At 38.4% G+C, this 26794-nt stretch overlaps 1 protein-coding gene across 2 annotated transcripts in view; it reads right to left on the reverse strand.

Moving 5' to 3' along the window:
• Window positions 1–26794, reverse strand: part of LOC122548766 (piezo-type mechanosensitive ion channel component 2) — a 782240-nt gene that overhangs the window by 113236 nt on the left and 642210 nt on the right. The window contains exons 28-35 of one of the 2 annotated variants that reach the window (XM_087986702.1): window positions 26600–26765; window positions 26227–26316; window positions 25954–26084; window positions 20348–20419; window positions 16808–16914; window positions 10398–10496; window positions 8238–8337; window positions 6742–6813 (exon numbers count right to left, since the gene is read on the reverse strand). In XM_087986702.1, coding sequence (XP_087842828.1) covers window positions 6742–6813; window positions 8238–8337; window positions 10398–10496; window positions 16808–16914; window positions 20348–20419; window positions 25954–26084; window positions 26227–26316; window positions 26600–26765 — 837 coding nt within the window. The remainder of the gene's footprint in view (window positions 1–6741; window positions 6814–8237; window positions 8338–10397; window positions 10497–16807; window positions 16915–20347; window positions 20420–25953; window positions 26085–26226; window positions 26317–26599; window positions 26766–26794) is intronic. The other variant, XM_087986703.1, reaches the window with a different exon arrangement.

Here is a 26794-nt window from a genome sequence, read left to right on the forward strand (position 1 = left end):
TGCTTTCCCAAAATGCAGTACTTTGCATTTATCTAAATTAAACTCCATCTGCTACTCCTTGGTCCATTGACCCATCTAATCAAGATTCCATAGTACTCTGAGGTAACTTTCTTAGCTGTCCACTACACCTCCAATTTTGGTGTCACCTACAAACTTACGAACACTACCTCCTATGTTCATATCCAAATCATTTGCATAAAAGACAAAAAGCAGTGGACCCGCTCGCAAACCTCCAGACTGAAAAGCAATCCTCCAACATTACCCTCTATCCTCTACCTGCGAGCCAGTTCTGCATCCAAACAGCTACTTCTCACTCTATTCCATGTGATCTAACCTTGCTAACCAGTCTATCATGAGGAACCTTGTCAAACGCCTCAGTGAAGTCCATATAGATCATGCCCACAACTCTGCCCTCATCAGTCCTCTTTGTTACTTCTTCAAAAAACTCAATGAAGTTTGTGTGACATGATTCCTCATGCACAAAGCCGTGTTGACTATCCCTAATCAGTCCTTGTCTTTCCAAATATGTGTAAATCCTGTCCCTCAGGATTCCCTCCAACAACTTGCCCACCACCGATCTCAAGCTGTTATGAAGCTGTGGGTGTATATTTAAGAGAGTGAAGGACTTGGCAGGTACACTGAGTACTGGAGAATTTACAAAGTAATATTTAATTAAGAATAAACAGCACTTGCTGAGTTGTTATGAGAAAAAAGCACAAATTCAAATTCGGCCAATCAGTTTAAATTATACCCCAAAAAATATCAAACTCCAATCCAATTTGAATTGACTATATTGACAATCTTAAAAGCCAATGACAAAGTCTGATGCTTTGGAGATATAACAGTTGAGAGGAGAACTGTCAAGCTCAACATGTAAACAGACTGCCTGAAAAATAGTTCTCTTAAAAAAGGTACCTTTTTGATCAGTAACTTGTGACACAGAAATTCCTCAGGAAAAAAAAAGACACAGGAAGATCCGAATAGAAGAACGAAAGCTGCCTGGTTTTGTAAATCTTAATTGGGAGTTTTATCAAACTAGTATTATAGCAGGGAAGGTAAAAGATAGGTTAGAGGCAGAAATGGTAAATAGTTGTTAGTTAATTATTCTCTGTTCTACTTTAAGAAATAAAGTTGTTAACTTTTCTTCAAATAATTCTTGGCCACTCGAAAGTTTTACACATTACTGCATGGGATAAATCTTTGCTGTATTGTTGATTTTAAACTAAGCAGAAGCGTTTACCCTAGGCAAAAGTGAGGACTGCAGATGCTGGAAATCAGAGTCTAAATTAGAGTGGTGCTGGAAAAGCACAGCAGGTCAGGCAGCATCCGAGGAGCAGGAAAATCGATGTTTTGGGCAAAAGCCCTTCATCAGGAATGAGGGCTTTTGCTCGAAATGTCGATTTTCCTGCTCCTTGGATGCTACCTGACCTTCTGTGCTTTTCTAGCACCACTCTAATCTAGAAGAGTTTACCCTGTCTTGTAATCAAGTTCATCAGTCTATAGTTCACTGGCTTTTCCTTACCACCTTTCTTAAATACTGGCACCACATTAGCCAACCTCCAGTCTTCTGGCACCTCACCTGTGGCTATCGATAATTCAAATATCTCAGCAGGGAGTCCAACACTCACTTCCTTAGCTTCCCACAGAGTTCTAGGGTACACCCAATCAGGTCCCAGGGATTTATTAGTCCAAGAACTCCCCACCTACGTTCGTGACACCACCCACGCCCTCCACCTCCTCCAGGATTTCCGCTTCCCCGGTCCCCAACGCCTCATCTTCACCATGGACATCCAGTCCCTGTACACCTCCATCCCCCATCACGAAGGACTCAAAGCACTCCGCTTCTTCCTTTCCTGCCGTACCACCCAGTACCCTTCCACCGACACCCTCCTTCGACTGACCGAACTGGTCCTCACCCTGAACAACTTTTCTTTCCAATCCTCCCACTTTCTCCAAACAAAAGGAGTAGCCATGGGCACCCGCATGGGCCCCAGCTATGCCTGCCTCTTCGTAGGGTATGTGGAACAATCCATCTTCCGCAACTACACTGGCCCCACCCCCCATCTTTTCCTTCGCTACATTGATGACTGTATCGGCGCTACCTCGTGCTCCCACGAGGAGGTTGAACAGTTCATCCACTACACTAACACCTTCCACCCCAACCTCAAATTCACCTGGACAGTCTCGGACTCCTCCCTCCCCTTCCTAGACCTTTCTGTTTCTATCTCAGGCGACCGAATCAACACGGACATCTACTACAAACCAACCGACTCCCACAGCTACCTGGACTACACCTCCTCCCATCCTGCCCCCTGTAAAAACGCCATCCCATTCTCCCAATTCCTTCGTCTCCGCCGCATCTGCTCCCAGGAGGACCAGTTCAAAATACGTACAACACAGATGGCCTCCTTCTTCAAGGACCGCAATTTCCCCCCCGACGTGGTCGACGGTGCCCTCCACCGCATCTCCTCCACTTCCCGCTCCTCCGCCCTTGAGCCCCGCCCCTCCAACCGCCACCAGGACAGAACCCCACTGGTCCTCACCTACCACCCCACCAATCTCCATGTACAGCGCATCATCCGCCGTCACTTCCGCCACCTCCAAACAGACCCCAGCACCAAGGATATATTTCCCTCCCTTCCCCTATCAGCTTTCCGTAGAGACCACTCCCTCCGCGACTCCCTTGTCAAATCCACACCCCCCACCGACCCAACCTCCACTCCCGGCACCTTCCCTTGCAACCGCAGGAGGTGCAACACTTGCGCCCACACCTCTCCCCTCACTTCTCTCCAAGGCCCCAAAGGAAACTTCCATATCCGCCACAGATTCACCTGCACTTCCACCCACATCATCTACTGCATCCGCTGCAGCCGGTGTGGCCTCCTCTATATTGGGGAGACAGGCCGCCTACTTGCGGAGCGATTCAGAGAGCACCTCTGGGCCACCCGGACGAACCAACCCAACCAACCTGTAGCACAGCATTTCAACTCCCCCTCCCACTCCACCGAGGATATGCAGGTCATTGGACTCATCCACCGCCAAACCACAACAACCCGACGGTCGGAGGAGGAGCGTCTTATCTTCCGACTGGGAACCCTCCAACCGCAGGGGATGAACTTGGACTTCACCAGTTTCTTCATCCCCCCTCCCCCAACCTTGTCTCAGCCGGATCCCTCCAGCCCGGCACCGCCTTCCTGACCTGCAGTCTTCTTCTTGACCTCTCCGCCTCCATCCTACTCCGACCTATCACCCTCACCTTGACCTCTTTCCACCTATCACATTTCCAACGCCCCTCCTCCAAGTCCCTCCTCCCTACCTTTTATCTTCTCCTGCTGAACACTCTCTGCTCATTCCTGAAGAAGGGCCTGTGCCCGAAACGTCGAATCTCCTGTTCCCTGGATGCTGCCTGACCTGCTGTGCTGTTCCAGCAATAAAGTTTCAACTTTGATCTCCAGCATCTGCAGACCTCACTTTCTCCCCAGGGATTTATCTACCTTTATAATATGGACATTTTTCAAGATGCTGCTATTTATTTCTCCATGTTGTTTATCTTCCAAAACCTTCTCCACAGTAAATACTATGCAAATTACTCATTTAGAATCTCCCTTATTTAGATTAGATTACAGTGTGGAAACAGGCCCTTCGGCCCAACAAGTCCACACCGACCCGCCGAAGCGAAACCCACCCATACCCCTACATTTACCCCTTACCTAACACTACGGGCAATTTAGTATGGCCAATTCACCTGACCCTGCACATCTTTGGATGGTGGGAGGAAACCGGAGCACCCGGAGGAAACCCACGCAGACACGGGGAGAACGTGCAAACTCCACACAGTCAGTCGCCTGAGGCGGGAATTGAACCCGGGTCTCTGGCGCTGTGAGGCAGCAGTGCTAACCTGCGGTTCCACACATAGATGGCCTTGTTGATTTGTGAGGGGCCCTATTCTCTCCCAAGTTACCCTTTTGTCCTTAACGTATTAGTAGAATCCCTTTGGATTCTCCTTAACCTTATTTGCCAAAGCTATCTCATGTCCCCTTTATGACCTCCTGATTTCCCTCTTAAGTATACTTGAATCACTTGATTTCTGCTGTCTGTACCTGACATACACTTCCTTCTTATTCTTGAACAAAACCTCAATTTCTCTAGCCAATCAGCATTCCCATACCTACTAGCCTTGCCCTTCACCCTACAGGATCATACTGTCTCTGGACTGTCCTTGTCTCATTTTTGAAGGCTTCCGGTTTTCCAGCCATCCCTTTACCTGTGAACATCCACACTCAATCAACTTTTGAAAGTTTTTGCCTTATATCGTCAAAATTGGCCTTCCTCCAATTTAGAACTTTGAGGCCAGTGATATAATTCTATTAATTCTAAAATAGTGATGGAAAAAGATAGACCAGATCTAAACGTTAATGTTGTAGATTGGAGGAAGGCCAATTTTGACATGTTCGAGTTTTCTGCTCCTCGGATGCTGCCTGACCTGCTGTGCTTTTCCAGTAACACACTCTCAACTCTGATCTCCAGCATCTGCAGACCTCACTGTCTCCTAGCATCTTACATTCAATCTGTTAATGTTCAATAGGAACCTCAGAATGTCCGCAGCACTTTGGTATGGAACCATAACCTCATCTTATCCAACTGAAGGTTCATTATAAACAATCACTCCCTCAATATCCACCAAAACAAAGAAGGTGGTCATCAACTTCAGGAAGCAGTGTGGAGGACACACCCCTGTCTGTATCAATGGTGCTGAGGTGGAGGTGGTTGACAGCTTCAAATTCCTAGGAGTAAATATCACCAACGATCTGTCGTGGTGTTTTCATGTTATTGATACAGTGAAAAAGGCACACAAATGCCTCTACTTCCTCAGAAGGCTAAGGACTTTCGGCATGTCCATTATGACCCTTACCAATTTTTATAAATGCATTATAGAAAGCTTCCTGTCTGGATGCATTACATATGCTCTGCCCAAGACAGCAAGAAATTACAGAGAGTTGTGAATGAGCCCAGTTTATCATGATAACCAACCTTCCTTCCATTTGCTCCACCTACACTTCCCATTGCCTTATGAAAACAGTCAAAAAATCAAAGACCCCGCCCACCCCTGTTATACTCTCTACCACCCTGTTCTATTGTGCAGAAGATATAAAAGTGTAAAGACATGTACCAACAGATTTAAGAATCACTAAATCCCCCACCATCAACACCCTTGGAGTTATCATTGATAAGAAACTCAACTGGACTCACCACATAAATGCAGTGGCTACAAGAGCAGGTCAGAGGCTAGGAATTTGGTGGAAAGTAACTCACCTCCTGACTCCAAAAGGCCTGTCCACAATCTCCAAGCACAAGTCAGGAATGTGATGGAATACTCCCCTCTTGCCTGGATGACAGTAGTCCACAACACTCAAGAAGCTTCACACCACCCAGAACAAAGCAGCCCACTTGATTGGCACTGCACCCTCAAGCAGCCATCAATGAATCTCAGTAGCAGCAATACATACTTTCCAAAAGATGCACTGAAGAAATTCATTAAAGATCTTCAGACAGTACCTTCCAAACCCATGACCACTTCCATCTAGGAGGACAAGGGCAATAGATACATGGGGACCACCACTTCAAATTTCCCTCTAAGCCACTCACCATCCTGATTTGGAAATAGATCACCATTCCTTCACTGTCATTGGGTCAAAATCCTGAAATTCTGTCCCTAATGTCATTGTGGGTCAACCCATAGTAGGTGGATTGCAGCAACTCAAGAAGAAAGCTCACCACCACCTTCTCAAGGGCAACTGGGGACGGGCAATAAATGCTGACCAGCCAGTGATGCCAACATCCAACAAAATGAATAAATTATATAAAAAAGCTTTTTTCCCTGCTGTTATAAGACTCATGAATATAAGGGTATAAATGTGTATAATCACATATGGGTAAGATGATGGGTTGTCAAATTGGTAATGGGGTAAATTGGTTGAGAGCATAGAGTGGCAAGTGAAGAGGAAGTTGTATTGTGGATGGGTGGATGAACCAGTACCTGAGTAGTAGTCAGTTGTCTGGTGTGGAGGAATTGGGTGCCTGTGAGGGTGACAAGGAACATTGGATTTATTGAGTGGAGAGGCACTGTCACATGTCGTGTAGCCCTGGAGTCTGCATAAGAAAGTGGTTGGATCAGGTGCTTGGGGGATCAGTGTGAGTGGGTGAATGATGGGATCAGTTGTATAGTTAAACAGAAGTTTGAGCAGGTTTTAATTCTTCTAACTTGTTCTGTATAACTACCAAGGTAAGTAGGTCACAATCCTCTAAGATTTCCAACTCAGAATTGGAAACTTTTTTTCAGAGGTGCCAGAAGCAGACTAGTTGCTGACTGAAAGTTTAAGCGTCCTGGGAAATTACATCGTTAGTGCTTTGGGGCTTCCAATGTGTATCTTTCAAGGTATGTCTGAACTATTTGGAGACCGGAAGATCTTGACCATTATATCGGATGCTAAATTTTATGCACGAGAACTCTTTTTAGCTAAATCGGTGAATTAGCTAAATAGTTCATATGGTTTTCAGTGTGTTAAAATAAATCTGAAAATCCTGATGGGATGTGCTATTCTTCAAGTCTGAATTCTAAACAGTCATCTTTATTTGTGAAGTTTAGTACTATCTCTTCTAATTATTAAACTTCAATTTCTTGAACGAACAATAATTCATTTAAGTTAAGATGTTATTTATTATCGTTAAATGCTGTCATACCTGGTGCATTAGAGTGTTTATGCACTTCTTCTGGTAGTTCTTCTGTCTCTTCACATTCAATTGCAATGTGACCTAACGAAGAGAGAGTGGAGGAGATATCAATAAGCTTAAAGTGTGCACCATACATTTGCTTCATTTTCATTACTCTTTTGAAGAGTCACTGAATTGATCTCAAATTGCTTTCATGGTAAACATTGCAAACATCGGAATATAGAAGTGAAAATAGTTGCTTGTTCCCTGAAGAAATAAAACAATTAAATAAATGGATAATACTCTCACGTCTGTTACTCCATTCTTCTTCAAGATAGAATAAGATTTTAAATATTTACAAAGAAGGTGCATAGAGTTTTGCACCACTAAATTCCATGTTTTTGGGTAATCAAACTGAAACAGTTCACAGCCACATTTTTCTTTCAAATAAATTACAAACTCTGGCATTTACAGCTTTACAAGAATTGAAACATTGCATTGCGTGTCAATTAAGCAGGAAGATCAATCTCTAACTAAAATATTTTAGAGAATTTTTGTGTTCTTGGAAAAGTGTTTCTTGAGTTAACAGTCTATTTACTTTTACAGGATTCTGGGTAGGAGTAGAGACATTACAGAGAAGGGAAGTGGACATGGATAAGTATTGGAAAAGATTGAAATTCTGAAACAAGTCAGAAACTCTCGACTTTCTTAATAATAATCCATGATTTTTGAATAACTTTTGAGATATTTTTAGAAATTTCCAAATATTTTCCACACTTTCCAAGATCTGCATAAATCCTGGAAAGCATTAATAAATTAACTATTTTCAAATATGCAGTATCTCCTTTCCAAATTATTATTTATTTAGGATATCTAGTTGGTCTGACGGGTCTGTTTCCATGCTGTATATTTTTACGACTCTATGACAACTAATCTCAGCTTTTACTGTTGCAAATGCACGGCGGTTTTCATGATTAATATATAGAATATATAGAATACAACTAGATCTCTCCCCCTCCTCCTACCTCACTGCACGTCCTTCTCCCCTACCAGAATGATTTCAATATCTGAGATCTGATTTTACCTCTCACTATTAAGAAGAACATCAGGTTGGAAGGCATTGGCACAACCAAATGTGCATGGGGAGCCAAATCCAGCAACTCCATTTCAATTTGTAACTTTATTTGTAACTTAAGATAACTCATACTATTAGTTTTATGAATGTTATTTTTACAATGTTGCAGGGCATGTCTCACATAGATTTAAAAAATGCAATGTTATCACCATAGTCCACGAAGAATCAGATATGTCTTTTTCCATTAGAGAGAGACAATTTGTTATGTATAGCTTGAGGGTAACCACTTCACAAGTGTAGGGTAAGGCACAGAGACAGGCCTCAATGAACCAAAACAGCTGGTACAGAGATTGAACCCATGTTGTTAGCTTTATTACTATACCACACTTGAATGCTCAGGACAACTAAACTAACTGCCCCATGAACTAACAAACAACTGCACCAAAATTACCTCCTGTTTCTTTTTTACTGTGTTCCCATCTTTTCCGTTTATTTTTCTCCTTTCTTTTTAATACCGATTTTGAATCTTTCATCCAGGTCTGATAAATGAACTGTAAGAGAAAAGTTCATACCTCTTCAACAGACTTAAAATAACCCCATTTAGTGCATAACCACACAACAAAGAAAAACAAGTGACATTCAGAAACTCACCACAGCTCAAGCAGATTAAAACATGTATGATGTTGGATTCAAAACACAAATGAAATGTACAGATAATTAGTTGGAACAGTCAGGCATTAGGCTAGACTTTGTTGTATGTTTTGGTTATTAACAATTAACCATTGACCATAGTGCTGTACTAGTATACAAAAATCAGGCACTCTAATGACATCAATTTAAAATCCACTGTGATAGTTCTATTACTGATTTGTGAGAATCTCACTTGCCTCTCAACTGGTGACAATTGTTCCAAGGAAAAATACTTATGGCAAATGCAATCTTTATCTTGTTAAGAATGATTACACGGCACAAAACCAACATTAGTTTAGAAATTTCATCCTAAGAAGCCACAGAATGCAAAGAAATCTAATATATTAGGGATCATCCAATGCGATTAGGATTTATCTTTGAAATTAGTATTGGAACATTCCAAATTGAATTTAATTTTTCCATATTGGCATTGAGAGACTTGATGCTGATGCCCGTTGTTTAAATAAAAAAAAAATTGATTAAAACTTTAAATATATTTTGGAAATTCAAACAAACTTTTGCAGCCAATGAGAGAGATTCCTGTCAACACGTTCATTGATTACTGCCATTGTGGCTGACACACTCTGTAAAGGCTATCTCAATTGCCATTTATTGAAGTCTACTTCAAATGCAGCAGTAGAGTAGTTCTATATCACTTTGGCCAGGTTTTTATTTTGAAATACCAAATACAGCACTATGCAAGTATAAATTAACCAATCATTAAATAAGTGATAGAGGGAGAAGAAAAACCACAAGATTTGTTTGCTACTTTCTAGCAATTGTTAGTTCATTAGAATCATAATTAGTGATTAGTTTAAATGATTTTTCAGTAGTATTAATTTATTTAAAATCAGCTGTAAGCATTTGTCTCTGTGGTGACTTTTAATGCCACATAAAAATCCCATCTATTCAGCAGTGCAACAATTCTCTTTTTGTTATTGTTTTACTCCCATGGTGCCAGTAGTGGACAAACACATGCATGCAAAGCAAGAACAACAGAAGCATGAAAGAAAATCAGCATTGGCTTAAAGCAAGCATAAAAGAAAGCATGCATATAATGTTGTACAGAAGCAAAATGTTTCCGAGCTGTTTTCCAGCAGAACTGGTGTACAGAACAACCAACACAAAAATACACAAACTCAATTAGCATTTAGATATTCTCAGTTTGAATCTTTCAATTTTAATCCATAATTTCAGTTTCCTTTGTTTTCTCTGAATATTAATGTTAGGATCAACTCCAAACCACAAGATTCTGATTTGTGTATTTACAGCCCATAAAAAGCATGATCCTTGAATATGAAAATACTTTCAAGGAATTTAAATGTATTTACTTTAATTAATAATAGGCTGTTAATAACACAATCAGCATTGCATCACTGAACTGAGCCTCTAGCCTGTGGAAAAAATGTCTTGAATGCACAAAGCAACATACCTCAATAAGCAACAACTTCAGAAAATTCCTCAGATCAATTTTGTTTGTTTCAAATTTGTTAAATAGTTTCAGGTATCCAAAGTGTGTCAACTATCAAACTCTTTATTTAATTTGGAGCAATCCTAATGAAAGATAACTAAACATGCAACTAAAAGCTAGTTACAATAAGGCAGAATGGTTTTGGTATAAGAGGAAGGTACAGTACAACCCCACCAATTGGCAATCTCAGGAGATGGAAAGAGCCAGATGTTATATGTATTTTTAATGGAAACACAGATAGTAGTTGGTCATTTCATCAACGCTTCCAAACTCTACAGAAATTTTCAACTGCACTATAAACATTGCAGGAAAAGAATTCATTCAAAATACAATTAAACCAAATTCATCTAAGAGTTGTCAACTGGTTGGGATTTACTGTACTAAATGTGTTGGCATACTACACAATGAGGCATAAGCATTCCACACACTCATGAAACATCTGAGAAATACCTTTATAGCTCTGACTATCAACTGAAGTATTGTTTTTGGAAGTTTTAGAATAGACTTTGGCAAGGCTATAATGGCTGAAGCAAATTTCCGAACTGCTCTCTACAGAGAAGGATAAAGCAAGGCAACTGTTAGTAGAAAGGAGGTCCCTAAAACTTAAGTTTTTTGAAAACGAATTCAAGTCAATATTTTAAAGTTTTACATTCATTCAGAAGTTATTTATCTTTGAAATTTACATAAGTTAATTGAAATGACTAAAACCAATGTGATTTTCTACAAAAAGACCTAAAGGAAATCTGAGTTTCCAAATTAACTAGCTTAAAATAAAAGCTTGTATTTATGTAGCTTCTCACATTTGAGACAAATTTTGATTAAGAATAATATAGGGACAATGACATTGGGAAAAAAAGAGAGTTAAACAGAAAAACTATGGCGAATGGAAGGCATATATGAAAAATATTTTATACTAAGCTTCTTGCATCAGTTAACGAGACAGTGAGCGGTCAGCATGGACAAGTTGGACCGAAAGGTCTGTTTCTGTGTTGTACATCTCCATGACTCTATGACTATAACTCTATAATCACGCTCAATGGACAAGGAAGTTTAGAGTGAAAATAGGGTGAGCCTTCACTGGAGGTTTGAACATCTGCAAAATTGTTCTTGATGGTGGAATGGTTGAATCTTTACTTGTGATATTTCTAGTAAATTGTTTCAACTAGTTCAGGTATAGTGTAAAATAGCTCTTTTTTTTTGCATATCAAAATCCTTGGTGTTCTTTTCTTAAAAGTACATTGGCAAACTTTTTTGGATATATTTAGAAATGACAACATTCTGCCATGATATCTGGATTGTTTGAGTCCAATTATTGATAACATTCTCTTCTTGCACTACAGATCCTGTCAAACATTAAGGGTTGAGGCGATACTCAGCATTTGCTTAAGAAGTCTTTCTCGGTCTTTTATCTGTACTGGTACCTTCTAAGAGATACAGGTTCTATGGTGGATGGCCGATAGAGGGGTCAGGTTAATTAGTGCTTCAGGAGTTATATATTGGTGGTAATTGTTGGTTCAGCTTTCCAGTTTGAGTGTCTCCCGGCAGGCAAGGGGGAGGCAGTTGCACTCAGAAGAAGCAGTGGTCACAAAACAGATAGTCTCAATTTTGGACTCTAATATTTCAATAGTGATGTGGTTTCTTAAGATTGTTGTTGGACTTTAGTAGTTACAACATTTTCAAAAATTGATAGACAGTTAATGAATTGAATATTAATAAAACACTTTCTGAAATATGTGATGTTATGTTGTATGTCAAATTAAAACCAAGTAAACAATTACAAAGATGTAAACACTCAAATGTAATTATTTAATTTTAAATTCTATTTCAATAAAATGTTTCTCTGTTTACAAATAGTCTTAAATGTGCTCTATATTTTTCTGTTTTGATGTTCACAAATATTTTAGCAACAATTACACCCCTGAATGCAGACCTTTAATTAACAAATATGAAAAGTAGCCAAATTTCAAGAAAATATAAGGACAATAATTTGATGATACCCTCAGACAAAAATGCCAGCCTCAGATCATCAGCAATAATCAGTTTCTACATTATAGAAAAAGTTCACATGTCATTTAATTTATCAAACCCACAGAGATCTCAATGATTTGTATAAACGTTTGTTCACTTAACCTTAAACATTGGCAAACAGAAACAAAAAAGTTACCAGAATGTTACAGTAATTATGCATGACAAAGCATGAAGAATAAAATCAATAAGTAAAAATATATAGCAATATAACTTAATGCATTTGCAGATTCTTGACAAAATCCTGCTTCATATCTGATGCATCTCTGCAGCGATTTATGTCAAATTATTTCAGTTGTTCAAGCCAATTCAAAAGCATTGCCACAAACATGATGTAAGCAATTATTATATTTCTTCTTCATATATTATGATCATGAAAATAGAGTTTGAGTTGAAACTTTATTTTTCATGTTTTGATGTGGGAAGAAGACATTCTTACATCTCAGTCAATCTGCGAAACTGGGTGCAGTAAAAGGCAAACAGTTATCATGAGCAAATGGCATTTCTAATTCAAGGATAGAAAAGAACAGAATATGCACTTGTACATTACTACAGATCTTCTAACAGCTCTTTGCATAAGCATCACATTCATTTTCAGTTAAATGTATGGAAATTTAAAAGTGGCTGGCAAATAACTAATCTATATTTAATAGTTAAGTGCCAGTAACATGATTTGATTATATATAACAGAAATGCATAAATCATGTACAAAGCATTTCTCTTTTCAATTCGGATCTGTTATCAAACAGTCCTGCACTCTGGACAGATAAGGCTACTATAAAAAGTCATAGGCAAAAATCCCATCTACAGCTACATATACTGACATAATGAATCATTTCCCTAGCATCACAGGTGCCCATCTTCAATCAACTTAATTTATTCAAAATTGTAGTAAGAAGTGGCTGAACACAATGAATGTGACAGCATAAGTCACAGCAACATCCCATTGTGATACTGAAGACTTGTGCTCCAGTATCCCTAGCCAAAGAATTCCAGTATAGTCATAAAAATCAGTGTATCTATCCAACAATATGGAAAATTGTTCAGGTGTATCTTGTCTTTAAAATGCTAAACAAATCAAATCCAGTTAATGCTATGGCATTAGTTTATTCTCAAGTCTCAGCAAGTTGCTGAAAGGTGTCATCAACAATGCTATCAAGTAACATTTATGCAGCTAATGATCCGCATCCATGTTGGGTATCGGACTAGTCACACTACCATACATCAGGAGCATCTCAGAACTGACAGCCAGACTACTGCGACCCCTAGGACTCATAACGGCACACAAACCAACAGCCACGCTCAGACAACAACTCACCAGAACGAAGGACCCGATACCCAACATGAGCAAAACTAATGTAGTGTACAAAATACCATGCAAGGACTGCACAAAACACTATATAGGACAAACAGGAAGACAGCTAACAATCCGCATACATGAACATCAACTAGCCACGAAACGACACCACCAGCTATCCCTAGTAGCCACACACACAGACAACAAGCAACATGAATTTGACTGGGACAACACTACTATCATAGGGCAAGCCAGACAGAGAACAGCCAGGGAATTCCTAGAGGCATGAGCTGAAAATGTGTTGCTGGTAAAGCGCAGCAGGTCAGGCAGCATCCGGGGAACAGGAGAATCGACGTTTCGGGCATAAGCCCTCCTGAAGAAGGGCTTATGCCCGAAACGTCGATTCTCCTGTTCCCTGGATGCTGCCTGACCTGCTGCGCTTTACCAGCAACACATTTTCAGCTCTGGTCTCCAGCATCTACAGTCCTCACTTTCTCCTCAATTCCTAGAGGCATGGCATTCATCCACAAACTCCATCAACAAACACATCGACCTGGACCCAATATACCAACCATTACAGCGGACAGCTGAAACTGACAACCGGAAGCGGCAGGGACAGACCACTATAAACACCAGAGGAAACATCAAAGAAGCGCTTCGCAGGAGGCTCCCAAGCACTGATGATGTCGCCTAGCCAGGGGACGAAACGTTTGCAACAAAAACTTCCAGCTCGGCGAACAGAACCACAGCAACGAGCACCCGAGCTACAAATCTTCGCACAAACTTTGAAACACATAGACCTGGACCCAATATACCGGCCACTACAGTGGACAGCTGAAACTGACAACCGGAAGCGGCAGGGACAGGCCACTATAAATGCCAGAGGAAACACCACAGAAGCGCTTCACAGGAGGCTCCCAAGCACTGAGGATGTCACCTAGACAGGGGACGAAACGTTTGCAACAAAAACTTCCAGCTCGGCGAACAGAACCACTATAAACACCAGAGGAAACATCAAAGAAACGCTTCGCAGGAGGCTCCCAAGCACTGATGATGTCGCCTAGCCAGGGGACGAAACGTTTGCAACAAAAACTTCCAGCTCGGCGAACAGAACCACAGCAACGAGCACCCCAGCTACAAATCTTCGCACAAACTTTGAAACACATAGACCTGGACCCAATATACCGGCCACTACAGTGGACAGCTGAAACTGACAACCGGAAGCGGCAGGGACAGGCCACTATAAATGCCAGAGGAAACACCACAGAAGCGCTTCACAGGAGGCTCCCAAGCACTGAGGATGTCACCTAGACAGGGGACGAAACGTTTGCAACAAAAACTTCCAGCTCGGCGAACAGAACCACTATAAACACCAGAGGAAACATCAAAGAAGCGCTTCGCAGGAGGCTCCCAAGCACTGATGATGTCGCCTAGCCAGGGGACGAAACGTTTGCAACAAAAACTTCCAGCTCGGTGAACAGAACCACAGCAATGAGCACCCGAGCTACAAATCTTCGCACAAACTTTGAAACACATAGACCTGGACCCAATATACCGGCCACTACAGTGGACAGCTGAAACTGACAACCGGAAGCGGCAGGGACAGGCCACTATAAATGCCAGAGGAAACACCACAGAAGCGCTTCACAGGAGGCTCCCAAGCACTGAGGATGTCACCTAGACAGGGGACGAAACGTTTGCAACAAAAACTTCCAGCTCGACGAACAGAACCACTATAAACACCAGAGGAAACATCAAAGAAGCGCTTCGCAGGAGGCTCCCAAGCACTGATGATGTCGCCTAGCCAGGGGACGAAACGTTTGCAACAAAAACTTCCAGCTCGGTGAACAGAACCACAGCAACGAGCACCCGAGCTACAAATCTTCGCACAAACTTTGAAACACATAGACCTGGACCCAATATATCGGCCACTACAGTGGACAGCTGAAACTGACAACCGGAAGCGGCAGGGACAGGCCACTATAAATGCCGGAGGAAACACCATCAGTGCTTGGGTGTTCATAGTGGTCTGTCCCTGCCGCTTCCGGTTGTCAGTTTCAGCTGTCCGCAACGAGCACCCGAGCTACAAATCTTCTCACAAACTTTTAACATTTATGCAGTAATGAAACTCAGTTCATCTAAAAGTCAGTGTCCCAGGAGCATTCAGCTTCAAGCCTCAATATAATATGACTTTGATCCAAACATCCACAAAAGAGTTGAATTTGAGAGGTGAGATGAGAGTGAATGTTCTTGATATCAGGCAGCATTTCTAAGTGTGACATAATAATTCTCAACATAACTGAAATAAACCAGAATCAAGGGAAAAGTTCTCCATTTGTTGAAAGCATAGCTGGCGCAAAGGAAAATAATTGTTTTTGTTGTTGGAAGGCCAACAATCTTAGCCTTAACAGATTGCTTCAGGAGTTCCTTGGGGTGGTGCCCTAGAAATAACTATCTTTAATAAATTAATCAATGACCTTCCCTCCACAATAAGATTAGAAGTGGAGATCATCATTGATGATTGTACAATATTCATTATCACTCACAACTCCTCAGGTATTGTAGTAGTTTGTGGCTGCATGCAGCAACACCTGGTCAACATTCAGGTTTGGATTAATAAACTTCAAAAGAGAATCTAACCTTCTCAACAGTTAAAACTCTTCAACAGTTCAAACTGACTGGAGATGCCTTCCGGAGCAACCATATAAATGCAGTAAATACAGCAACAGCTTAGGATCTTGGAATTCTTGGCAGTGTAACTCACCTCTTAAACTCCCAAACTTTATCTATCATCTACAGTGGGTAATTCAGAAGAATGAAGTGAATACTCTCCCTTTGTTTGAATCAGTACAGCTCTAGTAAACTAAACTCCATCCAAGATAGAGCAGTCTGCTTGATCAGTACTCCTGCCATCAACTTAAACTCTTGACTCCCTCCACAACCAACACATACTGGCATCAGTGTATACCATCCACAAGGTGGACTGCAGGAATTTGCTAAAGGTCTTTTGGTACCACCTTACAATCGCATTCGACTTAATATCTGGGAATTTCATCTCTAACAGTATGATAGGCTTACAACATGCATTGCAGCTGTTCAGGAAAACTGATATTCTCCTGATTCCCTTCTCATAGACAATGAGGAATGCAGAATAAATACTGTTCTTGCCAGTCACATTGGCATGCCATAAATAAACATAAAAATAATGAATTGTATAATTATAAAAAATTTCTCACAATTCTTGGAAATAAACCACTGATCAGTAAAGATTTGAAAGTCAAGAAATATCAATATTTAGACGTAATGCTTAACACTTCCAATCAAAAAATCAAGGTATCAGGTTCCAAGCATTAATCTAAATTTTAATTGCTGAATTAACCTTTGTATTTGCAGCTTTTATTTCTGTGAACTGTCAGAATATTTTAGATCTTATTTACTGTACTGAATCTATTATTAATATAGGATGTTGAATGCTTTTCAAATTTAGTTCTACAAATGTTACTATTTGATAAAATATAACAGGATTCCAGACTATTACCTGAAAACCTGACTTTTTGGGTTGTTCTTCTTCATCTTCTTTTACTTCTTCTTCATTTTCCTCCTCACTGTCTGTCTCAAAGAGATAGTAATCTCCACTTCGTACCACTAAGCAGGAGGAGATAACATTACTAGCACAATGAAAGGTAAAATAATTCAATTTTATGGACTTCTGAGCATATGGTTAGTTATTTTTAAGTATTGCTCAAAATCTCTTGATTCCATTTTAACAAATTAGCACTAGTAAAACAAATGACAAATTATAAGTCAAACCATGTCAATAATGTGGTAGAGAGCAGAGTGTAAAGAATGTGCAGCACTAAGCTACTCAAATGGTTACCTGAAAGTCAACATCCAACTAAAGAGAATGCACAAGAAAATCAAGAAGAGGAGGTAGCCAGGAAAACAAAGTGTAATGAGGATTTAGTAGCAGAATGTAGAACATCAAAAAGGACTGCTATGGTTGAAAAAAGTGAAGAAAGGCGGAGAAACAGAGAATAAATATTGCAAAGACTGGCAAGATTTCTGTACAAGTATTGCGAATAAGAAAGTAAGAAATTGAAGCTGAGGCTTAATTGAAGTTTTGTCTAAAATAGTCGGTATGTGTTAATTGGAAGAAACATAATTCATTTTATATTTCTGCAGATTTAAATAATCCATGCAGAAATATGCATTAAAATAAAATTCAAATAATATAAACTATGTCTAACAGAATGCAAAGTGATATATAATTATCTTCTCCTGTAAATTTAAATGTTCAGATTTACAATTAACTGGTTGTAACCATACAAACAAAGAAAACCTGGGTTATATACCAAATGATTTCAAAAAAGTCAATACGAACATGGCACTCCTTTTCAATTATTACCAATTTATTGTAAAGGTATGCATTAATTACAAGTGAACTACATTACACAAATCCTTTTGAAGTTTCCATGGTTTATAACCCCTTACCAAAGAAAATTAAATAATTAAAATAAATTGTCATTAACTTCATAAGTTTTTTCTATCTATTTATATTTTTAACTTTGTTTTCACTGTTCTCTAAACAGCAATGTGCTTAATCAGAAAGATAATGTGTTGATAGAATGAAGGAGTTGAAGTCAAACTAAAATAAGAGATTTACTCTCCTATGCACAAGGTTCTACTGAGTAACAGCAATAAAGAACAGATTGCCACTGTACTTGAAGGTTCTCCCAACACGATTTCTTTTGGGATTGTCTGCTCCCAGCTGTCAAAGAGGTCCTGAGGGATGCATCCAACAGGGATCTCTATTGATGAGCAATAAAGCCAGGAAAAGAGAGAACATGTCTTTTTTTAATGATATTAACTACCATATGCTAAGCTTAAAGATCCAATCTTTTAATGTGATTGAGTGGACAAATGAATGCGTTACTGGATGAATAAATATGGATGAACGAGTGAACAGTTGGCTGGGGAGGTGAGTGAGAGGATTGATGAGTGATTCAGTAGGTGAATGAGTTGGTAGTGGGCAAGTGGATGGGTGAGTAGGTAGGTTAAGTAAATGATTTTTAGACAATGTGAGTAGGCAAGTGAGTGGGTTCGGTTACTCAGGTTGGGTCAAAGGATAATTATGTGTTGCCACAAACTCAGGTAGATCACTGCAGTCAGGTGGGGTGGGGATCAACTGAGTATTGTTGTGAAGGTAATCAAGTCAGAGGGATGCTCAGATGATTAGATGAAGTTTGTCATGTGATCGAGATATAGTAAAGAGTGCAGTGTGCAAATTGGGGAAGGGGTAGTTGGGTGTTTTGAGGTAATGGATGATTGGTGAGGGAGGATGGTGTCAGTTGTAGAGTTACTCAGGTGTTAAAGCAAGTTTTAATCTGTTCAATGTTTCCTGAGTAAATATTCTGTTTAATACTGAGGATCTTTCCCAAGTCTCCAATTCTAGCTCACAGTCAGAGACATTCACAAAGAATCCTGGGAGGAAGGAAATGGACTGTTCGAAATTTAAATTATCTGGGCAATTCCCATCTAGGTCCATATGTTAGGACTTCTGAAAGGTCTCAATGTGCACCTTCAATCATGCTTCCAATCTCTGACAGTAAGGGGACAAAAGATTTGGCCCACTACTAACACAATTATAAAGAAAGTTTTGTAGCTTTACCAAAACTTTTAACCATATTGGATACAATTTATTTCCTTCATGAACAGTTCTGTAACTTTTCCAAAGAAATACTTTTAAAGAGGTTAAATCGAATCAGAAACAGAAACAGAAACTGCTGGAAAAACTGAGCAGGTCTGACAGCACCTGTGGAGAGAAATCAGAATAACGGTTAGGGTCGAGTGACCCTTCCTCAGTTCTGACCCGAAACATTAACTCTGATTTCTTTCCACAGATGCTGGCAGACCTGCTGAGTTTTTCCAGCAATTTTTTTTTGTTTATGATTTATAGCATCTGCAGTTCTTTGAGTTTTTAAATAGAATCAATTTAACTAAAACAATAAATAGATGGAAAAAAATTAACCAGATGTCAAAATTAATGACAATTTTATGTGAAAATGAAGCTGTCATAAAAAATTCCTAAGGGAACCACACACTCTTAATGAAAATTCACAGCATCCCGGAACTGACCTTAGCCTCCGAAATAACCAATTGGTTTGGTGTCACACATTTAACATACCTAATTTCCTTGAATAGATCATGATTTCATTACTTTCATGCCTCATTTTAAAACAGAGTCACAAAGGTAAAGACCAACCCAAATATATAAATAATGGAGCAACAGGCTGTTTGACTGAGACAAACAGCTGCAAGTAACGATTTCTTGCGGTCTGGCAGAATGTTGTATTTCCTGGATATATTAAAATATTGAAAATAATAATAATTAACAGATGGTTCTACAGATCAGAAAATAACATCAGTCCAACAAAAAATGTTTTTCAGTAATCAGCCACTGATTTTCATCTTCCACATTGTGTTCATAACACATAATTAGATGGCACAAAGGTAGCTCACACATTGCTTTCATCTAATCATTTACACATGTAGTTTATTTGTCTTAAACTGAAGTAGGATGCCACATATACTTAGCTAATTTGAATTGAAGTAATTCAAAAAGTCCTTATTCGCTACATTATTTAAATTGTTTTATTTCAACCACTGGATAATTCAAAATTTGGCACTCAAAGGTGTTGATGGTTCTCAGTTATTTGAACTACAGTGCAATGCAAAATGGTTAGATGATGATATTTAATTTACTGTAGCTTCACAGTTAATTCTGCATTCAACAAGGATCCCTACAGTTGTGGTGAGTTAATGCAGAATGACCCACGTGCATAACAAATCAGCACACAGCTATCCTTGTTTGAAACTGAGCATAAAGCCCATCAAAATAACAACAGTGGGCTAAAATAAATTCATGCTTTAAATTAAACTAGGATAGACAAGTTTTTGAAAGAAAATACTTTTTATTTGTTAACTTTTATTTCAAAAACAAAACCAAAACAATTGTCTATTCAAGGAAATTGGTACATGATTAGCACACATAACTAACAGATGATTGAGGCAAACCTACTAGAAGCATGGTCAACCCAGGGCCGCCACCACTGCTTTTTTTTGCCCTTGGCTTTGTCTTTCTCTGGTTCTCCTAAAATAAAATACGTCCAAATATTAATTACGTAAAACAAAAACAAAATAATCAGGTGGGCAAGTCAGTGGAATTTTAACCTATGAGGATTACAAATGGAGTAACATGTTAATGAGAATTTTATGCAAGAAACAAACAATACTTCACTAATACATGATATCTTATTTTAATCATTACATTTTCTCTCAGAAATTATTTCCTTAACATGCAAATTATTTCCCATGCTGAGTAAGATTTCCCACCAACTTCTCAACACAATCCCTCATTCTGAAAATTACTGAAGACATCACCCCTTGATTTTTTATTTGGGTATGTATATCTGACAGACAAAAAAAAACTCATCACTATGCTTAAAATTTCCAACCCAACAAACTACTGAAAAATATTTGTAAGTATAATTTTTAAGTGAAGTGCAGAGGCAAATCCAGAGGTGGGCATGCTGGCACTTTCAACAATTGGCCAGCATACAGGTAATCAATGAAACCATCAATTGAGACAGTTCATTACACACCACACACATTATATCTAAAATTTTTCAGATGGCATACAGGCTGCCACTAAGGCCACAGCTTGTTGAATGGATAGAGACAGCATCAAAACAGCAGTTTACTATTGTCATTTTTAGGTCAAAATCAACTGAAAAGGATCTCACTTAGCCCTGAATCTTCTGAGAAAGATACACAATAGGAGCTTCACAAAAATACGCATTGATCCGGCAGCTAGGAGTTGCCCAAGAATAGTGAATGTTTTTAATCTTCTGTCCATAACAATTGAGCTGAGGTAAATGAACCAGTGACACACCCATTTGCAACTCTTCCTTTTCAATTAAAATAATAAACTTAGTCACAGAGACAAAAAGTACAATGGCAGGGACAGCTACTTCAACTCCACCGGTGGATGGAGAAAGTGAAGACTGCACATGTCCACGATCAGTGTCAAAAAGTATGGTGCTGGAAAAGCACAGCACAGGAATTTCTGATGAAGATCTTATGTTCGAAATGTCGACTCTCCGCTCCTCAGATGCTGCCTGACCTGCTGTGTTTTTCCAGCACTACATTCCACCGGTGAATGCACTGTTAGCTCAATTACCAACTTTTGTGCATATTACCTGGTGAATTCTATGAACTGCTAACAAAAAGATGTACCCATGTTTTACTGTGTCATAACATAACAAAGTTCATGCATGGTTTAGTGATCTTTCTAATACACTTGTCTGATTTGACTTGCAAAATGTATACTTTCTGTCAGAGATAGGATCATAGCTAGAGGCATGGGCTCTCTGCTGCAATAATTTTAAACTGTAAATAAGCAACACAGCACACATATTACATTTTCGTATACTTCAAATGTATTAACAGTCTTCCATTAAATAGGCAAAACTCAATAGTTCTGGCAGCATATGTGATGAAGAGTCACTGGACTCGAAATGTTAACTTTGCTTTATTTCCATAGATGCTGCCAGACACACTGAGTTTTGCCAGTAATTTCTGTTTTATTACAGATCTCCAACATCTGCAGTTTCTTGTTTTATTCCAAAAAAAAGTGAGATTTTCTATGATATTACATTGTGAATTTTATCGTTCTTTTGTTGCACTCCAGATCAATGCCAAAATTATCGATTTTGTCAACTGGTGTTTGTAAAACCTTTTAATAAAAGTCTGTTTATTTTACTGAAAGAGAAAGAAGGTATCACTAAATTCACCAGTGCTAATTGACAAATTTGATATTAGTTCAACTAATTTCACCTCCAGACAAATGTGAATCCAAGCAACTTATTAAATATTAACTGTGCTAATATTAGCCTAGCAACTATTGTTAGCAATTAATGTGATATTCCTTAACGTCATTGTTGTGGAGTTAAAGGTGGGTACTGTACCTTTAAGAGAGAGGGGAAATTGAAAGGCTGGCAAGCACCTGTCATGTGACTGACAGCAGGCAAAAAGTGCACTGGACAATTTGAAGATGCAACATTTGAGCTGTAACTCAGATAATGAGTTGTTTTCAAAACCATTCAAATTCAACCAATCAGTTTAAATTACTAAAACCCAATCAAATTTGAATTTTACTGTTTTGACAACATCAAACCAATGAGATGATCTAATGTTTCAGGGTATAAAAAGCAGGCATTTTGAACAGTTAGCCAGAGACAAAGAACACCTACTGCTATCAATAGGCTACCTGTGCACCCTTTCTCTAAAAAGGTATCTTCTTCATATGAAACATTTTTGCCACAGAAGACCAAAGATCACCCAGAGGAAATCTGCAGACAGAGGATGTTTGACACCTGAAGATGACAAATGGTTTTGAAGATTGATTTGCTGTACATTTTATAGGGGCTTTATTGGATCAGTATGTTGGTATTGAGTGGGAGGCAGATAACAAATTTTAACAGAAAGGAGCTGACAGTTGTAGATGTTGTTTTAGGTTCTCTTTTGGAGTTAAAGAATAAATTGTTAAACTTTCTCTTTAAATAGTGGAATTTGGGTAGTTCTCTGTCACTCATACTTAAACAGATTGAGGTGAGGTGAGCTTTTCTGTGTGTTTGGTTTAAATTAGCAGAAGGATTTATCCTGTGTTGTAACAGTTTGGAGTATCACTAAATTCACCAGCGCTAATTAACTAATTTGACATTAGTTCAACTAATTTCACCTCCAGACAAATGTGAATTCAAGCAACTTTTTAAAATATTGACTGTTAATATTAGCCTAGCAATTATTGTTGGCAATTAATGAGACATTCCTGAACATCATATTTTAACAGATACAATACACACTTAATGCAGTGTTAAGCTGTTGTTTATTTTAACTTATTGGGCAGAGGAATGCTTTACAAATTTGTTAAACATTTGTCAACCGGTAGCATCACCAGTATTTCCTAAGCTTTTGGCTACCAAGATAGCATGTAGTGACAAGAGCAAATGAATGAAAATTGAAAACTAGCAATCAAAAAGTAGTTCTAAAATAAAGTTTTAAACTGGATGCACACTTGTTAATGACAATAAAACTTGTGAATTGCACTCCAGTTGTTTGCTGATATTTTTCCCTTTTCCCAGTTCTCACATTGGGTTTTGCTTTTTATTCATTCATGGAATATGGGATTCATTTTCTGGGCCAGTAATTATTTAATTTGTTTAATATCTATGAGGCTTGAATTTAACTCTTAACTGTATGAGTTTTGAGTGAATTTTAATGTTTCCCAGGATTCAAAGGTGGTTACAGTCTACCTCAGCAAAGTAGCTATTCATATGGAATCCTTAGTGAGAGTGGCAGCAGGTAATTCATTATTAGAGTTTAAAGAAAGAAGTTCAAACCTTACTCTCTTCTGGCATCAAGACATATTTTCAGCAAAGGTTATTGATCAGCGAGGTAATTTTAATCTAACTTACCTACTGGAAATCTGACAGGATCAGGTGCAACATTGTTTATATCCTAGTCAAATTTACTCTCCACTGCACAGATTATAACGATTCTCCAGTGGAATGTCAATCCAATATTTTTCTACCTTATATCGAATGCCTTGATCTGTTCCTTAGACTAAAATTCAATTAAAACTCAAAACAGAAAAAAAAAATGCCTTACGTATGATACCCATTTGTTGTGAGGAAATGCCACCAATTGTCAGGTAAGATTATAAAAAAGAGTAATGCATTGAGCACAGATGCATTATATTTCATTATGGTGAATGATGTATCAACAAAACAAAAGAAGTTCCCATAATTCTGCATTGGGAAACTGACATTCCTACACAAGGCTCATAATTGTAAGCTGTGTTGATTTTGGTCACAATTTTGTATGCTACAACGTCACTGGTAAGGTATGGTTATGAATTATTCTCACCATAAAATTACTATTAATTAGTTGTAACAAATTATTACAATATCTACCAAATCATTTATCAAAGCATCTCCGCTAGAATTTTACATTAAAATTATTGCACATCAAGTGAAGCGTATTGTATACTTTCAGATAATACAGCAGTACCAACTTTATTCCTTTTAGTCTTCTGTCTCAGTGGTTTTTGATTAAATTAGAGCTTTTCATTGTCCTCAGCTACCTAGGCCTACATGTGCTTTTTGGCTTCACAAATAATTACCATTGAACATTGTCTTTGACAAAATTTAATGAAATACTCCTTGATGTTGATGATTAGGTAAGAAATATATTGCTATGAAGACAATGGACTAAATAATTATTTGAAATTACTGAGAAGAAAATCTCGTTGGTTCCTTTATGGCAGGATAGGTTGCTTGCTTCTCCAGATCAGAGAATATGTACTGTGTTAAAAATAAAATTCAACCTGGAAAGAATACTATGAAAATTACTTACTTTTTAATAATAGTTGAACTTAATTGTGCAAATGTAATGTTTCTTTGTGAATTTGTGAATACAAAGCCTATAATATTAATGCTGGGAAATGAAATTTCTATTTGGGGTGGCCAATGTCAACTTCTAGTATTTTCACATAAATGGAAGATTCAGTATAGACTCCTAACAACATTTCTCTTCTGATAGGATGTCCATTTTAACTTGGGAAGATTTCATGTACTAATACTGCAGGATGAACGTGCTCACTTTTTAAAAACTCAACCTCCAGGCATGATTGGACAGAGGTCACAAAGGATCAATCAGCAATACAAAATCAATTTGCAGGTAATTAGCATGCTGAGTTCTTCTCTTCACATATATACAGAAGCTTTTACAATCAGTTTGTATCTTCCCTACAAGCTTACTCACATTCTGTATTTCCACCCTTTTAATCTCTCCCTTTGTCCTCTGATGAAATTTAAACTGTTCCCAATCCTCAGATCTGCTGCTTTTTTTTTGGCCAATTTATGTGTATCTAACCCGAATTTCCACTGTTAGCCATAGTTGGGCCACCTTTCCCATGTTATTTTTGTGTCAGGGAGAAAAGTGTTTCCACTTTAGACTTTAATTAATCAAAGTGTAGATTGTTATGCTTCTATTGGCAGCAATGTTCCTCTATGACCCCACTAAAATAATCTGATTTATTGCTACCTACCTCTGACTTCCATGATCCCAACCCTCTGCCACTCCAGATATGCTTTTAGTTTGATAGTGATTGGGAAAGTTAGAAGTACCAGCCCTAACAGTGCATAGCTGGTGAACTGCAGCATGACAAACAGATATCCTGGTGCAGCTGGCTGGCCAAATGGAAGTAGCCTAGCCTACTGTGGCTGCATTTTTGCTGTGGATACAGGTGACCAGCCAGTGTGCTCCTCTGGTTGGTTGTCCTAGGTCATAATCAACAAATGGGAGTAAATTAGAATGCTGCATCAGGAACTTATACTCAAATTAAATTCGTACAGATGAAAATTCAATTTTTCTATGCATAATTGTTAATGGTGGGTTTAAATTCTATAACTAATTTTTGAAATATTAAGGGGATGACCATAATGTATATCCATGACAATCATGACCTGTGATATAACATAAATAACATTGGTCAATAATGGAATTAATAAGCATGCAAAATGTGTTTTGTCTTATGGGTTGACATTGCCAATGTTGAAATACCTTCATCGTCATCATCATCATCATCTTCCTGCTTCACCTGAGGACCCTGTGCATCTAGTGACTGTGTCAAACTGAGCATTCTCTCTTTGCCTTTTTTATATTTTTGTTGTCTTGTTTTGATACGATCCATCCTATTCAAAATAAAGAAAAATATATACATACAACCGATCAACAAATTCACAAATCAATGGTATTAATCTTGCCATACTCAAGTAAGAATAGTGACATGGAAAGGTGTATTCATAAAAATAATTAATTAAAATGTGGTCCTACTGTCTTTTAAGTTGATCCATTGATTTCTTTTCCTCTTCGAGTCTAGCTTTCACAGCTTTTACTATTGTAGCTTGAAACAGCTCTGCACCTCTAAAATAAGACATAAAATAAGCATCATAGCAAACCATATTTAAACAAAGATAATAACTAAACCATATTCAAATAACTGAAAGAAAAGAACTTAACAGATACAAAAAAAAAGCATTAACTTAATAATGAATGGCAATAAAAATTTACTTTTTTGGAAAATAACTGAGTGGAAATGAATTATAATATGGTCACTTTATTAATAGTATTAACTAAATGCTAATTCTATAAATGGTTCATGTCTCATGATTTTATATGGTTCTATGAATATTTTTTTTTAACCTACCTTGATGCGAGAATTTGAGCAGATTTTATGTCTGCTACTACATGCAAGAAGTAATAACTCATGAAAACCCTCCTTTGTAGCAACAGAAAAGAAAAGCATATACTGTCCCATATAATGCCCGCTTCATCCTTAGGCAATGGACATTTTGTAAGGTTCTCAGCAGGGGCTAGAAAAGAGGATATTATTTCAACAAGG

This window comes from Chiloscyllium plagiosum, unplaced genomic scaffold (genome assembly GCF_037043375.1).
Source record: "Chiloscyllium plagiosum isolate Xiang-an unplaced genomic scaffold, Cpla_swu_hap1 HiC_scaffold_4, whole genome shotgun sequence".
Taxonomy (NCBI): domain Eukaryota; kingdom Metazoa; phylum Chordata; class Chondrichthyes; order Orectolobiformes; family Hemiscylliidae; genus Chiloscyllium; species Chiloscyllium plagiosum.